This window comes from Capra hircus, chromosome 3, assembly GCF_001704415.2.
Source record: "Capra hircus breed San Clemente chromosome 3, ASM170441v1, whole genome shotgun sequence".
Lineage (NCBI taxonomy): Eukaryota > Metazoa > Chordata > Mammalia > Artiodactyla > Bovidae > Capra > Capra hircus.
Genome location: NC_030810.1, coordinates 98,549,279 through 98,574,015, shown reverse-complemented (window position 1 = coordinate 98,574,015; position 24,737 = coordinate 98,549,279). Strand labels below are relative to the sequence as shown.

General features: G+C 46.7%; 1 protein-coding gene across 1 annotated transcript; it reads left to right on the top strand.

Moving 5' to 3' along the window:
- On the top strand, positions 1,500-22,886 carry ACP6 (acid phosphatase 6, lysophosphatidic). The gene is made up of 10 exons (XM_005677757.3): positions 1,500-2,189; positions 10,133-10,261; positions 10,382-10,512; positions 11,312-11,391; positions 15,057-15,144; positions 16,472-16,604; positions 17,558-17,658; positions 20,506-20,601; positions 21,871-22,036; positions 22,685-22,886. The coding sequence occupies exons 1-10, from the start codon at positions 1,971-1,973 to the stop codon at positions 22,826-22,828; spliced, it is 1,287 nt and encodes a 428-aa protein (XP_005677814.2). The 5' UTR covers positions 1,500-1,970; the 3' UTR covers positions 22,829-22,886.

Sequence of the window (24,737 nt, the reverse complement as noted above, 5' to 3'; positions counted from 1 at the left end):
GGAGGCTGGAGTCTTGCCTACAAGGAATGGGGGACAAAAAGGCCTCCAGGCCCAGGATCCCACAAGGCCCTGCTCAGCATCACGTGTACTACAGACCATGGTACCAAACCTAGATTTAGTATCTCTGTCAAATTGCAGTTTTAACCTTCCCTAGAAATGTAATGTTAATGGACCAGTCTGGAATTTTCTGGTTAAGCACCAGTAAGTTAAACTGTCACAGGGTCCCTCTCCATCAACTCCCCCATCCCCAGCTGAAGAAGAGGCAATCTGCATGATAAAACCCTTGCCAGTTCCTTTCTCCTCCCTCTTCCCAGTAGGGGAATCCTTTTTTTCTTTTATTACTACCTTCTTTTCTTTTGTTAATACTTTCTTGCTCCACCCTATGAAAAACCTTCCATTTTGTACAACCCCTCCCAGCACCCTTCTAGTTGCTAGATGGGGTGCTACCCAATTCATGCGTAGTTGAATAAACACAATTAAATCTTCAAATTTACTCAGTTGAATTTTTTTTTTTTTTTTTTTAGTGTCAATATACTCAAGACTCTCCTCACAACTTGACCTTTGCCTTGAGGACACAGATGTGTCCTGTTCAAAGACCTGGAACAGAAGTTTGGAGCTGCAGTATATTCATGAGAAACCAGACCAGCAGGTGGTTTAGGCTAGTTAAGGTACTTACTCACTGGGACATCTACAGACAAGGCCTGGATTTTTCCACAAGAAATATTCTGGATACAAGTAACGCATCAATGGGCTTGAACTTCTATACGTTTGGAATGATCTAAACCTCTTTAAACACAGAAGTGGGATATCAAATGATTAAATATAAAGCCCCCACCCACCGTGTCGCCAAGAGTAATCATTCAGTAAGTGGTGTCTTGGCTCTTAACTCAGTAACTTCAACTTCAAGAAAGTCTTCTATGCTCCCTAGACTCCAAATAGATGATCTACATTACCCAATTCTATCTACTCCTTTCTTCATGTCTCCTACCCAATCAGCCTGGCAAACTCGCCAATTCATTACCACACACTGGCAGCCCTGCGCCGGAGACTTGCAACCTGCTAGCCCGAACGCTGCGAAATTTACGGTCGGAGTTCTCAGGGAAATATTCCAAAGGAAATAATGTCAAAATAGGGTTTCTAGGGGTGAATGGAGAAGGCAATGGCACCCCACTCCAGTACTCTTGCCTGGAAAATCCCATGGACGGAGGAGCCTGCTGGCTGCAGTCCATGAGGTTGCTGAGTCGGACACAACTGAGCGACTTCACTTTGACTTTTCACTTTCATGCATTAGAGAAGGAAATGGAAACCCACTCCAGTGTTCTTATCTGCAGAATCCCAGGGACGGGGGAGCAGCAGCAGCAGCCTACCAAGCTAGGCCCACGGCGGAGTGCGGGGTAACACCTCCAGCTAGCCCACGGCGCGCAGCCTTGTGGGAGTTGTAGTTCTGGCAACTCAGAGTCCCCGGACAGGCTTCACCACGGGACTCGTTTTCCCGTGCTCCTTTGCGCGGGTCCACTTGAGGCAAGTCCCTGGGTAGGTGAGAAAGTGGCTGGCAGCTTTCTTATAAAAAAGTGGAGTTCAGCGGTCTTTGTTAATGGAGCTACTGCCACGGAGGGACTCAGGGCGTGTTTCTGTCCCGTCAAGAGTGCTGCAGGCCGAACTTGAAATACAAGTTTAAGGTTCCCTAGAGGACGAAAGATCAGGAGCTGAGCTCCCGGCTCCCGGTATCCCCGCCCAGTCTGCTGCAGGAGCGGCCAACCCCGACCCGGGTTAAAACTCCCGGGAAGTCGCTGCGCCCACTTTGGGTCCCCTTCAAAGCTGGGAGTCGTAGCGGTCGCAGCCTGGGCGGCTGGATGTGTGCACCCTCCGGTTCCCAGGAACTTAAGGGAGGCTGCTGAGCCCCGTCGCCCACGGGGGACTTGTATTCTCTTTCTGCACTCACCCCGAAGGGCAGCCGAGGGGTTTCCACCATGATCTCCCGGGTCTTCAGGCTGCGCATGTGGGCCCCCGTGGGCGTCCTGACTTCGCTAACCTACTGCCTCCACCAGCGGCGGGTGGCCCTGGCCGAGCCTGGGGGGGCGGACGACCAGAATCCTGTCGACCGAAGCCTGTTGGAGTTGAAAATGGTGCAAGTCGTGTTTCGACACGGGGCGAGGAGCCCTCTCAAGCCGCTCCCGCAGGAGGACCAGGTGAGAGAGACCAGCACGGTTGGGGAGCGAGAACTGTGTGGCCAGCTAGTGGCGGGCCAGGGTCTTTGCCCCAACGCACACCACCTTTGGAATTTTACTCACGGAGCGGGAATTCGGACTGGGTCCTGACGAAGGGAAAACAGTGTGAACAAAGGTGCTGATCGTGTACTCCCAATCCCTCCCAGCCCCCTCGGACACCCGGATTGTGGGGCAGCCCGGAAACTTTCCATGGCTGTAGCCCAGCTAATAGTAGTGTGCTTCCCTGGGTGCGTATAAATTGCCTAGGGATCTTGTTAAAATGCGGATTCAGTAGATGTGGGAGACTGAAACTCTGTATTTCTAGTGAATATTGTGGGAACTTGAGTACAAGGGTGTAATGTAGTTCTGACCATTTTAACGTTTGTCAAAGAGTTGCAGGGACCTTTGTGACAGGAACCAACCAGATTGGGATCACAGTGGACAAGAGGTTAATAATGCCTTTGGGAAGGGACCTCCCTGGTGGCTCAGTGGTGGCTCCTGCCAATGCAGGAGACAGGGATTCAATTCCCTGGGTGGGGAAGATCCGGGCAGAAGGAAATGGCAACCCACTCCAGTATTCTTGCCTGGAAAATCCCATGGACAGAGGAGCCTGGCAGGATATAGTCCATGGGATTGCAAAAGAGTTGGAGACTTCGCGACTAAACAACAAAACCAACACCACTTTTGGGAACAGATTTTACCTCAACTTTTTCTCCGGGTTTGCTGGAGACCATTTGAGATCCTGAAGATTTTTTTGGTAACATGTGCTGTATCTTGGGGCTCTCCTTTTTCATTCTGGGTTCCTAAACTTACTGTAGAAGGGATCTGAGGTAGGAAAAAACAAAATTAATTGACCAGTCTTAAAATCCACCTGGTTTTGCTCAGGATAATTATGATTAAAGTACAGGGTTTTGAAGATGATTACCCTTTCTGGATTTTATTCTTGGGGAGACCCAGTAAAGATCTCTTTCATAGCAGGCAGGCTGTGATTAAAGAATTGTCTTCCTAATGAAGATAAATAGGCAACCTGGAATTCCCAGGCATCTAGGTGGCAAGCTTGCCTGTGGGTGCTTTTGCATTGCTGGTTCTCCAGGTTGATGTTGAAGCAGGTTCAGCAGGATGTCCAAACTAATATTAGGCATACTCATGACAGTTGCTTTTAAGAAGTCCTCAGGGTTCTACAGCTCACAGTGTACAACTGAAAACCCAGTTTTTAAAGCTGGCCACATGTGAAATCAAACCTCAAAGCACTTCCCACATAATAAATCTTTGTAGGCACTTAAATTCTGTTATCAAGTTTCTAGTTAGCCTTTCTATATGGCCATTCCACATTCTATCTGGAACCTGAACTTCACTCCTTTCCTTCTCTTTCTTTCCTTATTCAAATATTTGGATCTTTTCTCAGTCTCTTACTTTGCCTTTTTATTGTTAGGTCACTAAATTTTCCTTCTAGTTTTGTACATAGCCCATCTCTTGTGTACTCTCCTTTCTTCTCCATTTATTCTTGGTACAGAATTGTTGTTCAGTCGCTCAGTCATGTCCAGCTCTTTGCGACCCCATGGACTGCAGCACATGAGGCTTCCCTGTCCTTTACTATCTCCTAGAGCTTGCTCAAACTCATGTCCATTGAGTCGGTGATGCCATCCAACCTTCTTATCCTCTGTTATCCCCTTCTCCTCTTGCTTTCAAATTTTCCCAGCATCAGGGTCTTTTCTAATGAGTTGGCTCTTTGCATCAGGTGGCCAAAGTATTGGAGCTTCAGTATGAGTCCTTCCGATGAATACTCAGGATTGATTTCCTTTAAGATTGACTGGTTTGATCTCCTTGCAGTCCAAGGTACTCTGCAGAGTCTTCTCCAACACCACAGTTGAAAAGCATCAGTTCTTTGGTACTCAACCTTCTTTATGGTCGAACTCTCACATTCATACATGACTACTGGGGAAACTCACAGCTTTGACTAGATGGACCTTTGCTGGCAAAGTAATGTATCTGCTTTTTAATATGCAGTCTAGCTAGGTTGGTTGGAGAAGGCAATGGCAACCCACTCCAGTATTCTTGCCTGGAGAATCCCAGGGACGGGGGAGCCTGGTGGGCTGCCGTCTGTGGGGTTGCACAGAGTCAGACATGACTGAAGTGACAGCGGCAGCAGCAGCAGCTAGGTTGGTCATAGCTTTTCTTCCGAGGAGGAAGCGTCTTTTGATTTCATGGCTGCAGTCACTATCTGCAGTGATTTTGGAGCCCAAGAATAAAAGTTTGAATGTGTAGGCCTGGACCTCTTTCAGACAGTATGTGTGTTCCCTGAAGGAACCAGAAAAAGATTTAGAGTCTTTTAGGGCTTTCTCTGGAGAAGGCAATGGCACCCCACTCCAGTACTCTTGCCTGGAAAATCCCATGGACCGAGGAGCCTGGTAGGCTGCAGTCCATGGGGTTGCTAAGAGTTGGACACGACTGAGCGACTTCACTTTCACTTTTCACTTTCATGCATTGGAGACGAAAATGGCAACCCACTCCAGTGTTCTTGCCTGGAGAATCCCAGGGACTGGGGAGCCTGATGGGCTGCCGTCTATTGGGTTGCAGAGTCGGATACAACTGAAGCGACTTAGCAGCAGCAGCAGCAGCAACAGCAGCAGCATCAGGGCTTTCTCCTGAGCCACTGGGTGTGTGATGGGTATCTTTGCCTTATGTTGGAAGGGGCAGTTGTAGCTAAGGTAGAATGCCGGCTTCATTCATCTTCTGTTTTTGTAGCCACAAAATATGGTGCATTTGAATCCTTGGTCTCATTTTGCAATTAAATAAGGCACATTACCCCTCAGACCTCCTCACATTTTCAGATTTTATGTAGATGCACTGAACGCCTTTAGTTATTCTGTATAAAGTCTTGTGCATAAAAGCAAGGGGTATAACCAACTTTTGTTCAACTTAGTCTATGAGCAGGTGTCATCAGCCTCCTGTGACTTGTTTCTGGCTATTCTATCAGGATTTTGTTTCCAAGCTCCAGTAGGATAGAGGCTGTTAATGGGATTTTCTAGTCTTCCTGATTCTACTATTAATTAGAGTCAGGAAGCAGTTCTAAAACTAAAATTGCCTTTGGTGGATGTTTCCAGACTTCTGACTGGTTTATAGATAAACACGTGACAAGTCAATGCATTCATTATCTTACAAATCCTTAGAAAATATCATTGTTTAAAACTAGATGTTTTATTGAGTTTTTTTTTTTTTATGATTGAATGACTGATAAATTAACCTGTCTTCCTGAAAGTATTGTATCTGTGCTCTGGAAATAAAACTCTAGAACTTGATTGGTCATTTTTTTCTGATTGTTGGATTAGATCCAAAGATAAATTGACCCTACTTTTGGAATTTTGTCAGCTTCTCTCTGTTTCATGGCAAGATAGCCCCCAACCCAGGAAGACTCCAGTTTTTAGAAAATAAAGTCCAATGCGTTCAGACTCCACAGTTCATGAAGACATTGCTACTAAGTCACTTCATTCGTGTCCGACTCTGTGTGACCCCATAGACAGCAGTCTACCAGGCTCCTCCGTACCTGGGATTCTCCAGGCAAGAATGCTGGAGTGGGCTGCCATTTCCTTCTCCAATGCATGAAAGTGAAAAGTGAAAGTGAAGTCACTAGTCGTGTCTGACTCTGTGTGACCCCATGGACTGCAGCCCACCAGGCTCCTGCATCTATGGGAGTTTCCAGGCAAGAGTACTGGAGTGGGTTGCTGTTGCCTTCTCTGTTTGAAGACATTAGAGTCCATATTTATTCTATACTGTAAATGAGCCAGGAAGAATAATGTCAGGTGGGCTGGGAAGGATGATGTCAGTATCATTGTCGATTAACACTTATTCAAAGCTCAGCTAAGATAAGTGGTTTTCAGGAAGCATTACATAAAGGATGTGCAGTCAGTCCATTAATTCCTGTGCAGTGGTGGTTCTTAACCTTGGTGGGACATTGGATTCAACTGGGGGGAACTTTAAAAAATACTGAAGCCTAGATCTCTCTCCCAGAGATTCTGATTTAATTGACTCAGAGCATCCAGTCATGATAAAAGCTTCTCTGGTGAAGCTTATAATTATCTAGACTGCTGCTGCTGTTGCTGCTAAGTTGCTTCAGTCGTGTCCAACTCTGTGCGACCCCATGGACTGCAGCCCACCAGGCTCCCCCGTCCCAGGGATTCTCCAGGCAAGAACACTGGAGTGGGTTGCCATTTGACTGAGTAGCATTTAAAAAACTGAGGCCCCATCCCTGGGAGATTTGGACGTGATTAACCCATGCGGGGCTCAGGCATCAGTAACTTAAAAAAATTTTTCCAGCTATAATAGTGTGCAGTGTGTAAGCTTTCAATTCGTTAGTTTATTCTGAAAACTACACCTGGAAGTTTCTGTTTACTTTTATGTAGATTTTTTTTCCCCTTTTACCTGGAATGTAACATATCAATCCCTGTATAGTAGTGTCTTCATGGAAATGTGCTTTGGTGAGATGCTATCATTCCGTGTCGAGGGAACAATAAGAAACAATCCCAGAAAACTCATTGCTGTGACTACTGAAAAGATGTTCATTATATTACTCTATCCTCTTTATGAGGACCCTTGGGAGGAATTTGTCTGTTCACTTGAGAAATGGTGTGCTTCTCCTGTACAGTTGGCTTGCTTTTATCTTTAAGCTTGTCTAGCTGATCAGGTTTCTCCTTTTACATAAAAGCCAGAAAGCTTAGTGCTGAATCTTTTGGCCCACCTACAATAAGTATATAGGTCTTCACAGCATGTATTAATGTTTTTTGAGAAACTTTTGCTTTATCCATTTTTTTGGTCACTCTACTCACTTGCTTTTGTTTCTTTTCGACTTTGAATTGGTTATCTTGGGAGTTCCGTCAGTCCAGAGTTAGGATTCCATGCTTTCACCACTGAGGGCACAGGTTCAATCCCTGGTCAGGGAACTAAGATCCCACAAGCCTCGTGGTGCAGCCAAAAAATAAATAAATAAATAGGTTATGTTGCTATATTTTAGGTATTGCTACCACCTACTTCAAGTTAGTTCTTGAAAATGGAGTATAAATAAATAAAATTATAAAGTTACTCTTTGCTACTGACTCTGGACTGAAAAACAGGAGCAAGAATGACAGTATGTATGTGGGATGGTCACTGTGTATGGAACTGATGTATCATCCATTCTTGAAAGTCTGAAAACGTGTATTTTGGACTTGACGTGACCTAGCCCTCAGGAGTCATCTCCTAGGAGAACCAGAGGTCCTCTGTTGGTGGATACACCTAACAGGAGAAGACTTTTTAGTGTGGCTGAGCAGGCCTTATGGACCAGGTGTCAGGACCTGTGCTGAGACACTGGGCTTACATGGATGGATAATTCAGTCTCAACTATAAAAAAGAAACGAGTTTACAGTGTGATGAAGAAGAGAGACAAAACGGACTCCAGTTATGGGAATATGCTGGGAATGCTGGAAACTCAGAGGAGATATCTCAAACTTAAATTGTACAAAACTGAACTCAGTTTGTTAACTGTTCTTCTGTCTTGGCCTCAGTTTTAGTCAAGAAGTACCTCCATCACCCCTTACCACCTCACGCACCCTGACTCCAATCAAAGTAATTTTTTTCTTTATTCTTTCTTGTTCACCTACCAATATAGCCTCCAAAAAAAAAAAAAAAGAAGAAGAAAAAGCTTTTATCTACTTCCTTGCCAGGATTGACGCAATGTCTTGAATTCTGTTCTGTTGAATTCCCTTCTGTTCTGACTGCCTTTCAGTTCAGTTCAGTTCAGTCGCTCAGTCGTGTCCGACTCTTTGCGACCCCATGAATCGCAGCACGCCAGGCCTCCCTGTCCATCACCAACTCCCGGAGTTCACTCAGACTCACGTCCATCGAGTCAGTGATGCCATCCAGCCATCTCATCCTCGGTCGTCCCCTTCTCCTCCTCCCCCAATCCCTCCCAAGATCAGAGTCTTTTCCAGTGAGTCAACTCTTCGCATGAGGTGGCCAAAGTACTGGAGTTTCAGCTTCAGTATCATTCCCTCCAAAGAAATCCGAGGGCTGATCTCCTTTAGAATGGACTGGTTGGATTTCCTTGCAGTCCAAGGGACTCTCAAGAGTCTTCTCCAACACCACAGTTCAAAAGCATCAATTCTTCAGCACTCAGCCTTCTTCACAGTCTAACTCTCACATCCATACATGACTGCCTTAGATGAGCCCTTAGGTGCTCGCTGGCTCTCGTACAGACATCTTGAAATTGGCTTTTTCTGTGTTGAGTCTTTCCAATTCAGTTGTGATCTCTCTGATAGCCTTCAAACCATTCTGTAGAGCCTGTGGGCTAAAGGGATGCTGAGTGACTGGGCCTGAGTTCCCTCTCCTGCTTCAGCTAGAGAAACTCCAGGCCTTTTTATGGCTGAGTAATATTCCATTGTATAAATGCACCACAACTTCTTTAATCATCTGTTGATGGACATCGAGGTTGTTTGCATGTCCTGGCTATTGTAAATATTGCTGCTCTTTACAATGGCTATTGTAAATATTGAGGTACGTGTATCTTTTAGAGTTGTGGTTTTCTCAGGGTATATGCCCAGTTGCGGAATTGCTAGGTCACATGGTAGATTTATTCCTGGTTTTTTAAGGACTCTCCATACTGTTTTCCGTAATGGCTGTATCAGTTTACATTCCCACCGGCAGTGCAGGAGGGTTCCCTTTTCTCCACATCCTCTCCAGCTTTTACTGTTTGTAGATTTTTTTTTTTGATGATGGCCATTCTGACTGGTATGAAATGATACTTCATTGTAGTTTTTATTTGCATTTCTCTAATAATGAGCAATGTTGAGCATCTTTTCATGTATTAGTAATAAGGTTTTATGAAGCTTCCCTGGTGGCTCAGTAGTTCCAATGCAGGAAAGACGGGTTCAATCCTTGGGTCAGGAAGATCCCCTGGAGAAGAAAATGACAACCGACTTCAGTATTCTTGACTAGCAAATCCCATGGACAGAGGAGCCTAACAGGCTATAGTCCATGGGGTTGCAAAAGAGTTGGACACGACAGAGCATCTAAAAACAACAATAAGGATTTATACTCTAATAATAAGATAAAAGAAGGACCAGCAGAAGTGACATTTTTTTTCTAGCCAGTGATCCACAGGGTTTGGGGTGGAAATGGGGGAGCAATGGGAAGAGTCAGGTTTGAGTTCTAGGGATTAGAATTGGGGTAGCCTTGAGAGTCATAATAAGTTGAGAAGAGGAGCTGGCATATGGAATTAGAAGGAAAGATTTATTTTTAAAACTGAGTCATCACATCCGACTCAATGAGTGTAAGAATTTTGTGGGCTGTTGGAGCTATGAGGCCTATAACTACTTGTTATGTTTTGAAAACCAGTACAGTTGGGGCAGGAGTCAGAATCTGGGGAGTAAAGGAAGATGGTGAAAAGTGAAGGTTTCTTACAGGGCAGCTACTTGTTTGAGAAACTGGATGAAAGGAAGAGATATATGTAGTAGTTCAAGGGGCATTAAGTAGAGTCTTTAACAAGGGGCCACAAAACCCTGCAGGTTGATTCCTTAAAAAATCTTACAAATATATGGTCACTGAGATTGTGTTATATTCATTCATTCATTCATTCACCAAGTATTAGGTGCCAGGCCCTCTGGCCACTTCTCCCCTTTACTTCAGTCTGGGCTTGGTGCCAGAATAGACCCTCAACAATGAGTACTAGTGTGGCAATTACAGGACCTGGGCTGAGGATACCTGGAATAATAAATTGCAGTCATTTCTTCCCTTAATTGGAGCTAGAGTTGAAGTTTCTTTCCTTCTTCCCATCCTTCTTGGGAAGGTTGCTCGTATAGCATCAGTGTGATTCTAGCTATGTGCTGCCAGATGTTAACGCTCTTAAGTTTCCAGAACCTTTTAAGCAATGTGTTGTTTTTTTGTGCTCACCGCAGGTAGAGTGGAAGCCCCAGCTATTAGAGGTCCCACCGCAAACTCAGCTTGATTATACAGTCACCAATCTTGCTGGTGGCCCGAAACCACACTCTCCTTTTGACTCTCAGTACCATGAGACCACGCTGAAGGTGAGCGATGCTTTCCTGCTCCCTGAAGCGCCTTGCAGAGCTGTGATGGTCTGCCCTGGGCTGAGGTTCTTTAGCAGGCTGTGAGATTTCTTCATTCTTCTCTCCCCTCCCATGCCTCAGGGGGGCATGTTTGCTGGACAGCTGACCAAGGTGGGCATGGAGCAGATGTTTGCCCTCGGGGAGAGGCTGAGGAAGAACTACGTGGAGGACATCCCCTTTCTTTCGCCAAACTTCAACCCACTGGAGGTCTTGTGAGTCACTTGAAAAAGGAGTATAGCACCCAGTGTCAGGTCTTAAGTGTGAGAAAACCTGTCCTGACCCTCTGTGTGGTTCCCACTCTCATCCGAGGTAGTCTAGGTGGGAGATATGAGAGTGATCTGGCTGCAGCCTGTCACTCCATTGAGCTCCAGGGTTGAGTTGGCTCATCTGGCTAGCTTGGCTGGTGTCCCTTCCTTTCTCACTGCTCCACATGTATCCCTCCTGATGCTGCGTGCTCAGTCCAGAGGATGACCTTCCCTGAGAGAGGAGAACCGTTCTTCGATCGAGGGTATACAAGAAGCTGTGTTCCCTTGCTAGAACCTCGTAGGCAGTCTGGGGACAGTTACCCTAATATGATAGGATTCGGAGAACAAGTGGTCCCTGGAGGTCATGTTCACTGGCCCTCAGGTCCCTTGGACAGCCATCCCACAGAGAGAGAAAGGGTATTTCCCAGCCCTCTAGCCCCCTTTTGGGGCTTTCCTGGTGGCTCAGATGGTAAAGAATCTGCCTGCCGTGCAGGAGACCAGGTTCGATCCCTAAATTGGGAAGATCCCCTGGAGAAGGGAATGGCTACCCACTCCAGTATTCTTGCCTGGAGAATTCGATGGACAGAGGAGCCTGGCACGCTATAGTCCATGGGGTCGCAAAGAATCAGGCACGACTGAGTGACTAACACTATAGTAGCTCCCTTTATGTAGTTTAGAAAGCCTATGAGTGCTCTGTGGAATAAGGTAGTGGGCACATGTAAATCTTCCTTCTATGAGTTTCTCTATGTTTTTGTTTTGTTTCCAGCATCCGTTCTACTAACATCTATCGGAACCTGGAGTCTACCCGCTGTTTGCTGGCTGGACTTTTCCAGCATCAAAAAGAAGGTTCGAGTTCAGGGTCTACAAGTCAGCCCCTGTCCCTGAGGTGCCTTTTCGTCTTGCTTCCAAAGCCCCGCCCTCTCTTTCTTGATGTCTGTCCCCACCTGGGTCTCTCTCCTCCTGCTCCTGGGGCCTCTCTGATGTACCAGCTGTGTGGCGGGCCCCTCCCTGTCTGGCCTGCCGCTGCACCTGCCAGCCTGACCTCACACCTACACCGACATGTCAGCTGCTCCGATGCACCCCTGGCTCCTGACTTTTTCTCTCAAGTGTCTACACAAGCTGCATAAGGTAGCTGCAGCCAGAGTTTTTCAAACAATACTTGGGGCTTTTTGTTTAGTTGAGACACTGCTGGAGAGGAAAGAGAGTAAGAGGAACTCTTCACTGGGACCCAGGCCTGCTGCCACGGCCCTGGTCTTGGTGATAATCCACAGCATAACCCAGGTGGTGGTAACAGTTTCCCATATGGCCTTTCCCAATTCAGGAAGTCTGTTGAGTTTGGGTTTTGACATATTCAGCCAGTGAGTGATCACACTAGTGGGTTCTGCAACTTTCCACCCTCAGGGACTACGTTTATTATTTTCCCTTATGGATCTCATGTATTTGAGGGCTTTTGACTATCAAGTGAAGCTGCATTTTGTCGTGAATTTTAATTGATTCAAATTTACAACTTAATTACTGGTCTGAGTTTCAGAGCATCATGACCTTGCCAATATTAAAATACTCAAATGATGCCATAAGGCAAAAGTTCTTGTTACTTTGTTTAACTTCTTTAGCAGTATCTCAAATTGAGGTAAAATTTCCATCAGGCTTTTAAAATATATGTAAGATACAGAACCTCCAGACCAGAGGAGGCTGGCCTTGCCCCTAGCTGGTTTGGGTATGGCTGCTAATTCTGGCTGACATTGGCTGAACACAAACAGCCTGAATAACAGAGTAAACAGGATGGCCTGCTCCTTACCTTTTGGGAGCCCCTGAGCTTAGGAATAGTCTACGGTGCATGGCCTTCTGAAAACTGTTCACTTGCTCAGCTTCTGAAAGGCAAATGTCCTGTCCCCAGAACCACCTAAAGTATAAGTAATGTAGAAAGGGTGTTTTTTGGTAGCAGCCTGATCTACAGGTGGGCCTCAGACTCAGGCTGCCCCAGGTTTCCTGCAAGGAAGGAAGTGGTATCATCACCAACTGCTGGTGTGGCCGCCTGGGTAGCCGCTCCCTGCGCGGGACTCAGCCTCACGCTCCAACTTGACTTGTGACCTGGCTACTTCCTTGCCTTGGCCATTATCATGGGATTTGGATAGACCAAAGAACCCCAAAAGGTGCTAACATTGGTGGGAGTGGTTCAACTTTGGGATATTGTTTCAAGAGTAAAATTGTAGCGAAGTCCAAGAAGGTTTTGAGTAAGCTCCAGAGAATCAGAATGGTGGGGAAGGGCTGGAGGGTGTTGCTCTATATCATTTGGTCATTCATTCCTTCAACACATATCTGAGTGCCAGCTCAAATATACCTTATTTATCGTAAACTGAAGGTCTGTTATCCAGACAGTCATGGCAGGTACCAGGTAGGAATTACCATGTGTTAAGTAGAGGCTTAAATCATAGTTAATATTATTCTCACATTTAAAGGACTCACTGTACATCAAACATGGTTCTAAGAGCTTTGCAGATACTGACTTAATTCTTGTGATGACCCTGTGAAGTAGGTAGCATCTCTATTTTACAGATAAGAAAACTAAGGCAAAGGATAAAGGACTGTCTGAGGTACACAAAGCTAGTAAATGGAGGAGCTGGGATTCAGATTCTGGCAGTCTGATTTCCCAGTCCATACTTTTCACTGTTGTGCCATCTTGCTTCTCAGAAGACTTGGGTATCTGGAGAGGGCCTCTGATCATGAGGTCTGTTTTACGATGTGTTCTGCAGAACTCCAGGATTCTTCAGAGGGGTCAGGATCTACAGAAAAGGAGTGGGAATGGGGCATGCAAGTACACTGTGCTTCAGACCCCTACCTGGAAGCCCTCAACCCCTTTTCTTTTATTACCTTACTTCATAGTGGGAGAAAAAATCTCCCACTGCTTTAGAAACAATTGGAAATTGCTGATACTAGTCTCACCCCTTCGATTTACATGTGAGCACCAAAGAAGAGAAGTGACTTCCCAAAGTCATCTTGCTGGTTGGTTGTAGATTCAGGGCTAAACTCATGACACAGTCTGATTTTCTCCTCCTGTCCAGACCAGCCAAGTGTGTGTGACTTCTGGTATTGTGCTCAAGTCACGGTAGGCTGCTCTTTAATCCTGAGGTTTTGACTATCAGTAATTTGTTTGGGAATGGTAGGTCTTTGGGGTTTGGATTCACCTGAGGGCTTCCCAGGTGGCACTAAAGAATCTGCCTGCCAATGCAGGAGACGCAAGAGATGTAGGTTTGATACCCGGGTTGGGAAGATCACCTGGAGTAGGAAATGGCAACATACTCAGTATTCATGCCTGGAAAATTCCATGGGCCGAGGACTTGGTGGGCTATAGTCCATGGGGCTGCAAAGAGTTGGATAAAACCGAGTGACTGACCGCATAATACAGCAATCATTCCACAGATTGACCTCAGTGAATTCCATAAAGCTCCTCTGCCATCAGAGAAGAAGAGGCTTGAGCTGTGTAGAACAGGACGCTGGTGCAGAGCAAAGCATGGAAAGGTGTTAAAGCACCTCCCTTGGGCATTGACAGGAGACAAGGGTACCTGTCAACTCTGAGCAGGAGCAAGCTGCTGTGAGGTGTGTAAGAAACACTGTCTGTAGTCTAATCTTTGCTTCCTGCTAGTGCATCTAGAAGCCTGGCTTTTCTTTTGGGCAAGGCCATGGGGTCTCAGAGGATTTGTGACCTTGTGGGCACCTTTCTCAGATTGTTTCATGAGTCACCATATTGGTGTATGCAGCCATGCATGCATGCTAAGTTGCTTCAGTTGTGTCCGACTCTTTGTGACTGTATAAACTGTAGCCTGCCAGGGTCCTCTGTCCATGGGATTTTCCAGGCAAGAATACTGGAGTGGGTTGCCATGCCCTCCTCCAGGGGATCTTCCCATCCCAGGGATTGAACCCATGTCTTACTTCTGCATTGGCAGGAAGGTTCTTAACCACAAGTGCCACCTGGAAAGCCCATATTGGCTTATAGGGTTGGACTTTGCAAAGCAAGAAAATCACCTTGTTCTGCTAAAGTAAGGGATGGCCCATTTGTTAGCATCTCCGAGTACTGGTAGTATCTTGAGGCAGGCTTTTTTTTTAGAATGCATCATAGATGTGCCTGGAGTAGGAAATAGCTACCCACTCCAGTATTGTTGCCTAGAAGATCCCATGGACAGAGGAGCCTGGCAGGCTACAGTACATAGGGTTGCAAAGGGTCACGACTGAGCATGGATGTGCCAGTCTGATCAGGTCTGTGCCTTCTCCAGGATACAGGTAGCCCAGCAGGAGAGGTTGTGCTCGACAGAACCGGGCTGCTGTGTGCTTTCTCAGACCCCAGGGGAGCTCCTGTTGGCAAAGCCAGGACATTCACTGTCCTTAAGGAGTAACCTGGATGAAGGCCTCTGGGAGTAGCTCCATCTGTGTATACAAAGAGAAGAAGTGGGTGGAGCTGCTGGGAAGAACAAGCTGAAGCCTCTTCCCGCCTGTGCTTCCCACCTTCCTTCCAGGACCCATTGTCATCCACACTGATGAAGCAAGCTCAGAAGTCTTGTACCCCAACTACCAATACTGCTGGAACCTGCGGAAAAGAACCAGGTAACTGCCTCTGACTCATGTTCCTTAGGGTGGGGGTACAGGCAGCATTATACCACCTCTGCCAGCAGACTGGCTGTGCCAGTGGATAATGGATGGGAGAGATGTCTAGGATGGGGGGCAGCTGTTGCTCACAGGACAGGCTCATGGTGAAGGTACAGGACATCCAGGGAGACCTACACGCTGGGCTGAGAGATGGTGTATACAGCCACGCGTGGGGCTTCACCATTTACCAAGCATTGTCCTTTGTATTCAGTCCTGGGCTCTCAGATGGGGTAACTGAAGAAACTTATGGAAAAGATGAGTAAGCCAGTCATTAACTGCAAATCTGGATGGGCACGCCAAAGAAGACACAACGTGCTGCTGTGTAGGATAGATTGGTTTGGAGCTGATGGCACTATTCAGGTTTCAGGTATTTTGAGACTGCACTTAAAATATGTAGAGTGTGTTCCCCAGAAGAAGTAGACGTGTTTTCAAGCAGACCTGGCCATGCTTGCATTGTTTTGGGTATAATAGAAGGGAATGCTGGAATGGGATTTAGAAAATCGATTACTCTAGCCCAGGTATGTACTAAGTCAGTTGGCCTAGTAGAGTTTCAGTTCAGTTCAGTCACTCAGTCCTGTCCAACTCTGCAACCCCATGAACCACAGCACGCCAGGCCTCGCTGTCCATCACCAGCTCCCAGAGTTCACCCAAATGCATGTCCATTGAGTTGGTGATACCAACCATCTCATCCTCTGTTGTCCCCTTCTCCTCCTGCCCTCAATCTTTCCCAGCATCAGAGTCTTTTCAAATGAGTCAGCTCTTCGCTTCAGGTATCCAAAGTATTGGAGTTTCAGCTTAAACATCAGTCCTACCAGTGAACACCCAGAACTGATCTCCTTTAGGATGGACTGGTTGGCTCTCCTTGCAGTCCAAGGGACTCTCAAGAGTCTTCTCCAACACCACAGTTCAAAAGCATCAATTCTTTGGTGCTCAGTTTTCTTCACAGTCCAACTCTCACATCCATACATGACCACTGGAAAAACCATAGCCTTGACTAGACGGACCTGACACAGTAATGTCTCTGCTTTTCAATATGCTGTCTAAGTTGGTCATAACTTTCCTTCCAAGGAGTAAACATCTTAATTTCATGGTTGCAATCACCATCTGCAGTGATTTTGGATTTTGTAGAGTTTACCTATCTTTAAAATGACAATTATACTAGCTAACCCCAATGAGTTGTTGAAAGTTAAATAAGATCCTAAATGATGAATGAAATATATTTTGTAAACTTAATAACCATACAGTATAAAGAAATATAAGGGATAACTTTTTTATTTTTCGGCAGAGGCCGGAGGCAGGCTGCTTCTTTGCAGCCAGGGATCTCAGAGGATTTGAAGAAAGTGAAGGAAGCAATGGGCATTGCCAGTAGTGATGAAGTGGACTTCCTCGTCCTACTGGACAACATGGCTGCTGAGCAGGTAGGCTGGCTGTCCTCCTCGAGCTCTGGGAGGGTCGGGGGAGCCTGGGCAAGGCTTGGTGGGCTGGCTCCTGAGTTAGAAGCGGGTGGAGGCCTCTTGGCTTGGAGGCAGCTATGAAAGCACTTGCTGGCAGAATGGACCTGGGAACTGGGGGGTAGGGTGGACTCCTCACCAGATTAGGTGTGTAGACATTTTAACTCTTTACCAGAGTTCCTTGAAGCATATTCACTAGAATACCCATGATGCAAGTGTGTATAATGTGGGCAGGCAGGGCTGGGGTGGGTGGTGAGTAGGGAAGGATTGTGGTCTAAAAAGTTTGGAATGCCTCTTTATTGTGTCACTTTTTGGAGAGTCTATATGCACGTCAGCCTATAATCTTTAATTCTGTTTTTCTCAAGCTTGGCCCTAGAATCTTTTTTTTCCTAATAAATACTGATGGCCACACAATGGGAAATGCTGCTGCAGATTCAGAAGTCAGACACCCAAAGGCTGTATGGTCTGGATCCTCCTTCCTTCTCTTGTGAAGATGACAGTGTGCCTTGAAGGCAGAAATGCACCTTATGCTTATGTGTAAAATAGGTTTAAGGTTATAAAACAAAAGAGTTGATAAAGTATTTATATGGCATACTTTTTAGAAATCATTTTGGGGATAATGAAGGCCGAGTAAAAATTTTATTAATTCCTTGCCTTTTATTTATTTATTTATTTAGCTTAAAAGAACACAAATGTTTTTTACTTTGGAGTAGATGAGCATCAGAAAGAGAGGAAAAAACAATTTTTCTCTGGGCCTTCAGATCTGGAGGAATAGCTTCCGACAGGCCTTGGGGACATAGAGTTTTGAGCCAGTCTCTCTCTGAGAGAAGACAGCCCCCTTGGACTCCATGGAAGCGGATCGGCCGCCAGGCCCATTGGATGAGCATTTCTTTCTAAAACTGTACCCATGGCCCTTTCAGGTGCACAACCTCCCGAGCTGCCCCACCCTGAAGAGGTTTGCATGGATGATCGAGCAGAGAGCTGTGGACACAGCCATGTACATCCTGCAGTGGGAAGACAGGTGAGGGGGCCTCTTCAGCTGCCGGCATACAGTCACGCTTGGTCAGGCCTCCCAGAGTGTGGGGAAGGGGACTCGTCAGGCCTGCTCACACCTGTCAGCTGGTGTCTCTGTGTGCAGAGGCTGAAATCACCCCATTCTGCTGGCCTTCTGAATAGACTCGGCCCTGGGTCCTTCCATTTCTGGAGCTGGGACTGGTGACGTAGTGTTTTCATTCACTGTTACACAAAACAGGGAGCTGCCACTCGACCAAGTTTCTCTCTCTCTTTTTAAAGTATTTATTTTATTTTTATATATTTATTTGGCCATGCCAGGTCTTAGTGGCAGCATGTGGGATCTAGTTCCCTGACCAGGGATCAAACCTGGGCCCCCTGCGTAAGGGAGCATGGACTCTTAGCCACTGGACCAGCAGGGAAGTCCCTTGATTGAGTTTCTCTTAATCACTGACTTTTTCCTTTGCTTTAAGTTTCAAAACATTGGGAGAATGAAGGAGGAATGATTATTGCTCATTTTATTGATCATATTACAGTTTATAAATAATTTTCCTGTTCTTGCCATGAGGTTGATGTCATTATCCCTGATAAGTCCAAGTCCTGGCTTTAGAGATGGGGAAACGGGGCCCGAGAGATGTGGGCCACCTTGCCTAGGCTCAGCTAACAAGAGGTGGAGGCAGGACTTGAACCCAGATCTTCTGACCACCAATCCTGTATTTTCTCTGTTTTATTGGTATTTAGGGCTCTCTTTATAGAAGGCCTATTTCCCGACTATCAGAATGGAGGGTATCTCTCTTCCCAAATATAAAAAGCACTTTTTAATGGTTGGTTCAGAGCATTCAGCTTGTACTCAGAATAGATGACTTGGTAAGAGAGGGGAGTATAGAGGGGAAGTCCTGAGGAAGAGAAGTGGGAGGAAAAAGCCGCTAACGTTTCAAGAATTTGCTTGATCTTGCATCATAGGAGCCTCTGCCTGCTTTTCTTCCGCTCAGTCAGCGCATCCATTTTGCACTTGCCTCAGGCTCCTGGAAGGTTCCAGCCACACCCTCAGCTCGCTGCCACTCCTGTGACTGACCACCTTCCCTCATCTTTTCCTGAAGTGGCCCCACTGTTCCTTCCCTTCCACCAGCACATACTCGCATGTATCTGTCCTGGCTGTGCTGCTCGCTGCTGTGTGCTCAGGCGCTCTCTAGTTGCAGTGGGGCTTGCTCTCTGGTTGTGCACAGGCTTCTCACTGTGGCGGCTTCTCCTGTTGCAGAGCACGGGCTCTAGGCGCACGGGCTTCAATAACTGCCGCACCAGGCTCAGCAGGTGTGACAGACAGGCTTAGCTGCTCTGCAGCATGTGGAATCTTCCTGAACTAGGGATTCAACTCATGTCCCTTGCCTTGGCAGGTGGATTCTTGTCCACTGTGCCACCAGGACAGTCCATACACACATGGTTAATAAATATATTAGGCTTTGCAGGCCGTGCATTATCTGTTGTGTCTGTTCGTCTTGGCCCGTGGAGCATGAAAGCAGCCATAGATGATACACAAACAAATGGGCACAACTGTGTTCCGGTGGAACGAGTTACAAAAACGGGCTGCTGAGTTGGAATTGGCCCACAGGTGTTGTTTGCTTTCTCCTGCATTTTAAACAAGAGCTGGGTCCAGTCCACTTTCTTTTCCTTTAGCCCTGGTTTCTTAAAATTGATGTTTCTTCAGGAACAAATGGTTCTAGTTCATAATGCCATACAACTTGCCTTGGCCTGCACGAATTATTTGGAAAGTATATGCTGCTTATGGTATTGATTGCCTGCTGCTGCTGCTGCTGCTAAGTCGCTTCAGTCGTGTCCGACTCTATGCGACCCCATAGATGGCAGCCCACCAGGCTCCCCTGTCCCTGGGATTCTCCAGGCAAGAACACTGGAGTGGGTTGCCATTTCCTTCTCCAATGCATGAAAGTGAAAAGTGAAAGGGCAGTCGCTCAGTCGTGTCTGACTCTGTGCAACCCCATGGACTTCAGCCCACCAGGCTCCTCCATCCATGGGATTTTCCAGGCAAGAGTACTGGAGTCGGGTGCCACTGCCTTCTCCATTGGTTGCCTACTCTTCAGCTATTGCTTCAGCTTTCCTTGGTTTGTAAAAGTGGCCAGTCACCATGAATAAGGATTGGTCTAAGCCAGTCATGGCAACTCTTTTTGTCAGTGATTGGGTTCTGGGGATTCTGGGAAAGATTTTTCTTCTCTTGGATAAAAAGTGAGAGTCATCCAAACCAAGCCTTTTTGCTGCTTACTAGCCCCCGTGTTCCTGCTTTGTTACTTCTCAAATGTGCTTTGAGTTGAGGTAACCACCTGTGATCATGAGGTGCCCATCCTGAGAATGAAAGTGGTAGAGCCCCAGTGCCAACGCGAGGGCTCTAGTGCTGGACTTGTTAAATAAATTAAGAGAAGTCCTTATGGTCTCAACGCCAAAGAAGGGGAGCTGACACATAGGAAGTGTAGTTCAGGCGATTTCCCTTCAGGTCGCTCTTCTAAGGCCCTTCTGGAATTCCAGGAATTCATTACACCCTGTCCTTCCCAGTTTTGGCCTCGTTCTCTATTGCTTATCCTGGTTGCCATCCCCTCACCCCTCCCATCTCAGCCACGTTCGTACCAGGTCTGTACCCTGCTGCTGTTTACAGTCTCGGCGCACAGAGAGCCCTCGGACGTAAGGCAGTGCTGCTTCTGCCCTTACCGCCTGTCTCTGTCCTTCTTGCATTCCCTGTCTTTTCTCAGCTCTCTGACTGGGCTCATGAGGTTCCAGGGGGCAGAAGCAGCCTGCATCCCTTGTGTGCCCAGTGCCCACTGGGTACTTCAGTACCATTTACTCACCACAGGGAGGGCCTTCAGATGGCAGTTGGCCCATTCCTCCACATCCTGGAGAGCAACCTGCTGAAAGCCGTGGACCCTGCCACTCCGCCCAGCAAGACCAGGTACTTGGCCGAGGAGCTTGGCTTGGCGTGACTGAGGAGGGTGGTGGTGGTGGGGCTCTGGCTACAGGAAGGGAACCCAGGTTCTAGGAGGGTGAGAACCAGGCTGTCGGTAACTGAAAGTAGATGTTCGAGGCCATGTGTCCCAGAGACATTCACGACATTTCTACCTTTCTTCCTGACACATCTGTCCTACCATGTTTCTAAATTTTCGTTTTAGTAGAAAAGAACCCTAAATTAATTTTTCCATTTTTTAAAACTAGTTGAACATGCATCCAATGGAATAAGTAATTAGGACATCACAACTCTGAGAGGATGGACAGGGAGGTCTGGCGTGCTGCAGTCCATGGGGTCGCAAAGAGTCGGACACGACTGAGCGACTGAACTGAACTGAACTGATTTGGTATTAAAATAGCCCCAAACAATGATAGTTGCTTAATAGATTGTTTAAACACCTTCACTGAGTATATTGGAAGAAAGGATTTCTACTGGGCATTTAAAAATGTTGGAAGTGGCTTGTGAACCTCCATAGCCACTTTTGGGGTGCCTGGAACTCCAGGTTAGGGACCATGGATTTGGAATGTATGTCCAAGGCACTTGGTAACCAAAGTGTGGTCTGCAGATAAACAGCTTCACCATCACCTGAGATTGTTTGATTTGCCACTGTAGCCTGACCCACTGAATCAGAGTCTGCCTTTTAACAAGACTCCCAGGTGGTTTGTAAGCCCCCTGATATTGGAGAAAACACTTTGCGGCCCCATGGACTGAATCCCACCAGGTTCCTCTGTGCGTGGAATTCTCCAGGCAAGAATATTGGAGTGAGTAGCCATTCCCTTCTCCAGAGAAAACTTCCCAACCCAGGGATCTAACCTGGGTCTCCTGCGTCGCAGCCAGATTTTTCACTCTTTGAGTCACCAGGGAAGCCCATCTACGCCCAAGGAGTTTTTTGATTTTTTCCCTCACATTTATTTATTTGGTTGTGCTGGGTCTTCATTGCAGGACGCAGGCTTCAGTAGTTGTGGCACTTGGGCTTAGTTGCTCCATAGCATGTGAGCTCTTACTTCCTGGACCAGGGATCAAACCCATGTCCCCTGCACTGCAAGGTGGATTCTTAACCACTGGGCTACCAGGAAAGTCCCTCAAAGGAGATTTATACCAGGCTCAACTGATTTCTAGATGTCACCTGGTTTCCCCACTCAAAGGAGGCAGGTGATATCCTGGCCTCCAGCATCCTGCGGTGAAGAACTATGGAGAACTGTTTTCTTCTTGCAGGAAGCTGTATCTCTATGCAGCTCACGATGTGACCCTCATGCCTCTCTTAATGACCCTGGGAATTTTTGACCACAAATGGCCCCCATTTGCTGTGGACCTGACCGTGGAACTCTACCAGCACCGGGAATCTAAGGAGTGGTTTGTGCAGCTCTATTACCGAGGGAAGGTAAGACCTCTGGGGTGTGGCTGGGAGGTGGCTGGGCCACGCGGCCCATCTGGTTTCGCACCAAGTCGCCTGCTTGGGCCCAGGGAGTCTCCACTGGTACTCGAGCTCTCTGGATCCTCTCATGGCTCTGGCCCAGGGATAAGGCAGAACTGGGTCCGTAGTGGCAGGCTGGGGCTGGAACCATGTCCCGGTTCTGCCGCAGAACCCTTCTAACAACAGGACCACCCTTCTCTTCTCCTGAGGGTCTCTCCCAGGATGTAACTCCTGACTGCGAGGCCTGTTTTGAAAGTTAATGATGAGGTCTTTGGGAGGTGATGTGTACTGTCAGCACCTCTGGTGCCATGGCCACTGCAGCAGGCTGCTGTCCAGGGCAGAGGCTGAACACTCCCTAAGGTTAGACCTTTAGCCTTCCCAGGGGTATAACATCAATGTGTCTTCCAGTCAGTTCAACCAACAGTTATTGAGTGACTTTTAATGAGCAGGGCATAGTGCCTTTAATCTGAAAGCTGACTGATTAATGGGGGTTCTTGGCTGATACATGTGTGCATACACATCTGATTGGGTCAAAGCCTTTCAGAACTCTGGACACAGCTGAAAACAGCCAGACACGGTCCCCAGTGCCCCTGCTGAGTTACGTCTCTTCCACAGGAGCAAGTGCCAAAAGGTTGCTCTGACCGGCTCTGTCCACTGGACCAGTTCTTGAACACCATATCAGTTTATACCTTAAACCCAGAAAAATACCACATGCTCTGCTCTGAAGCACAGATGATGGGACTTGGAAATGGAGAGTGATTGGTTTGTACAAGTAAGATGTCTGGATTTTTAAAATAAAACGCCTTTACACAATGCCTCCTGCTGTTTGGTTTGGGGAAGGCAAGAACAAGGGTTAATGGACTTTAACATAAGGTAAGGGTATTTCTTTCCTATAGGTATATTAAGGTCTCTTCTTGAAAGGAAAAGGGTATAATGTTGAGACCAAAAGGATATATCCTATTTTGTGGCTTGATTTCCATGGCAGCTGCCTGTGACATGAGGCTTCCCTAGTGGCTCAGATGATAAATAATCTGCCTGCAATGTGGAAGCCCTGGTTTGGGAAGATCCCCTGGAGAAGTGCATGGCTACCCACTCCAGTATTCTTGCCTGGTGAATTCCGTGGACAGAGGAGCCTAGTGGGCTACAGTCCATGGGGTTGCAAAAGTCAAACATGACTGAGCAACTAACACTTTGCTTTTCTTGCCTGTGACATAAGCTATAGAATTGCGTGTGGTTTTGGACCTCAGTTCTTTTCCTGTCTTCATTTCACACACATATATTGAACATCTACTAAGTAGTGGTCATTATAAGGGTGAAAGATTTCTGCTCTCAAGTTTTTTCAGTCCAGTAGGAGTGGCAGATAAAATATATCAGTGCTGATGATACAGTATGGTTCATCCTGTGATAAGGTACCTCGAGGGCTGTTTGGGTTCGGAGAAGACCCCTCAGCCCTGATTGGCAGGGGCTGGGGGGAGCAGTTAAAGGTTTTTTGGCAGGTTTTGCTCTGATCTGAATAGAAAAAAACGAGTGAGTAGTAACCAGTTAAGTAAGGAGAAAAGAGTGTCATGTAAAAGATCGGCTAACCAGGTAAACAAGGAGGAAAGGGTGTCGTGTGAAAGGTCAGGGAGCATAGCTGGGCAGTGAGGTGGAGCCCTGCTATGGAGACCCAGCAGGGGGGTCCCTGGCTTGTGGTGGCTGTAGCTCCAGGAGCGTGGGTGAGGTCTCCGCATGGTGGGTCAGGACCACTCAGCATATCTGCTCTACCTTGACCTGGGCCTCCAAAGTTACCTGATGGTCCCCTATTTCCTTTTCAATTTTCCCATTCTTCCCCAGAATCTATTTCAAACTTTCTTTGATCTCAAACCATCAATCCCTTTACTTCTCAGAGAAAACAGCAAGCACAAACACCTCTCTGCTTCCCACTGTCTGTATGGTGATGACTCCCAGATCTCCTTCTCTAGTTGAGGTTTTCTCTTCCAAGCTTCAGACTCTCATGTCCACTTGGCGGTCTCATAGACACAGAATTTCCCCTCTCTCCTCCTAGACCTGCCCTCCCCACAAGCCTGCCTTATTTGAATGGAAGCCACCTCCACCATCCACTCAGTTACTAAACCAGAAATCTATCCTTATCTCTTTCCTCTCACATGTTTCTATGTCTGATCTGTTAAGTTCTATCAGTCCCACCCGTTTATGTCTTAAATATATTCATATCTTCTTATCCTCAACCTTCAATATTCCTTCACCCTACTAATTGCTATATTTAATTCACTAAGAAAATAAAAGTAATCAGAAGATAACTTCCATCTCCATCACCCCTCCCCAACCTGCTAACCCAGCTGCATTGGTACCTACAAGGCCCTCCTTCCTGTTACTAAGAATGAACCATTCTTACTCCTATTGAAGGCCAGCCCTCCAGCTTTGCTTTAAACCCTGTAATTATTTCTTTCCTGTATTGTTAATTTTCTCTTCCTACCAGTTATTCCCATTAGCTTAAAAACATGCCATAAAATCCCATCTTGAAAAATGTTTCCCCACATCTTTGAAGTACTCTGCTATTTTCTTCTTCCCTTTATAACAAAACTTTTCAAAAGAGTTGTTTATACCCTGATTCTTCCCTTCCCCTTCTCTTTTGAAGGAACTGTGATTTGGCATTCACCCCTACCACTCC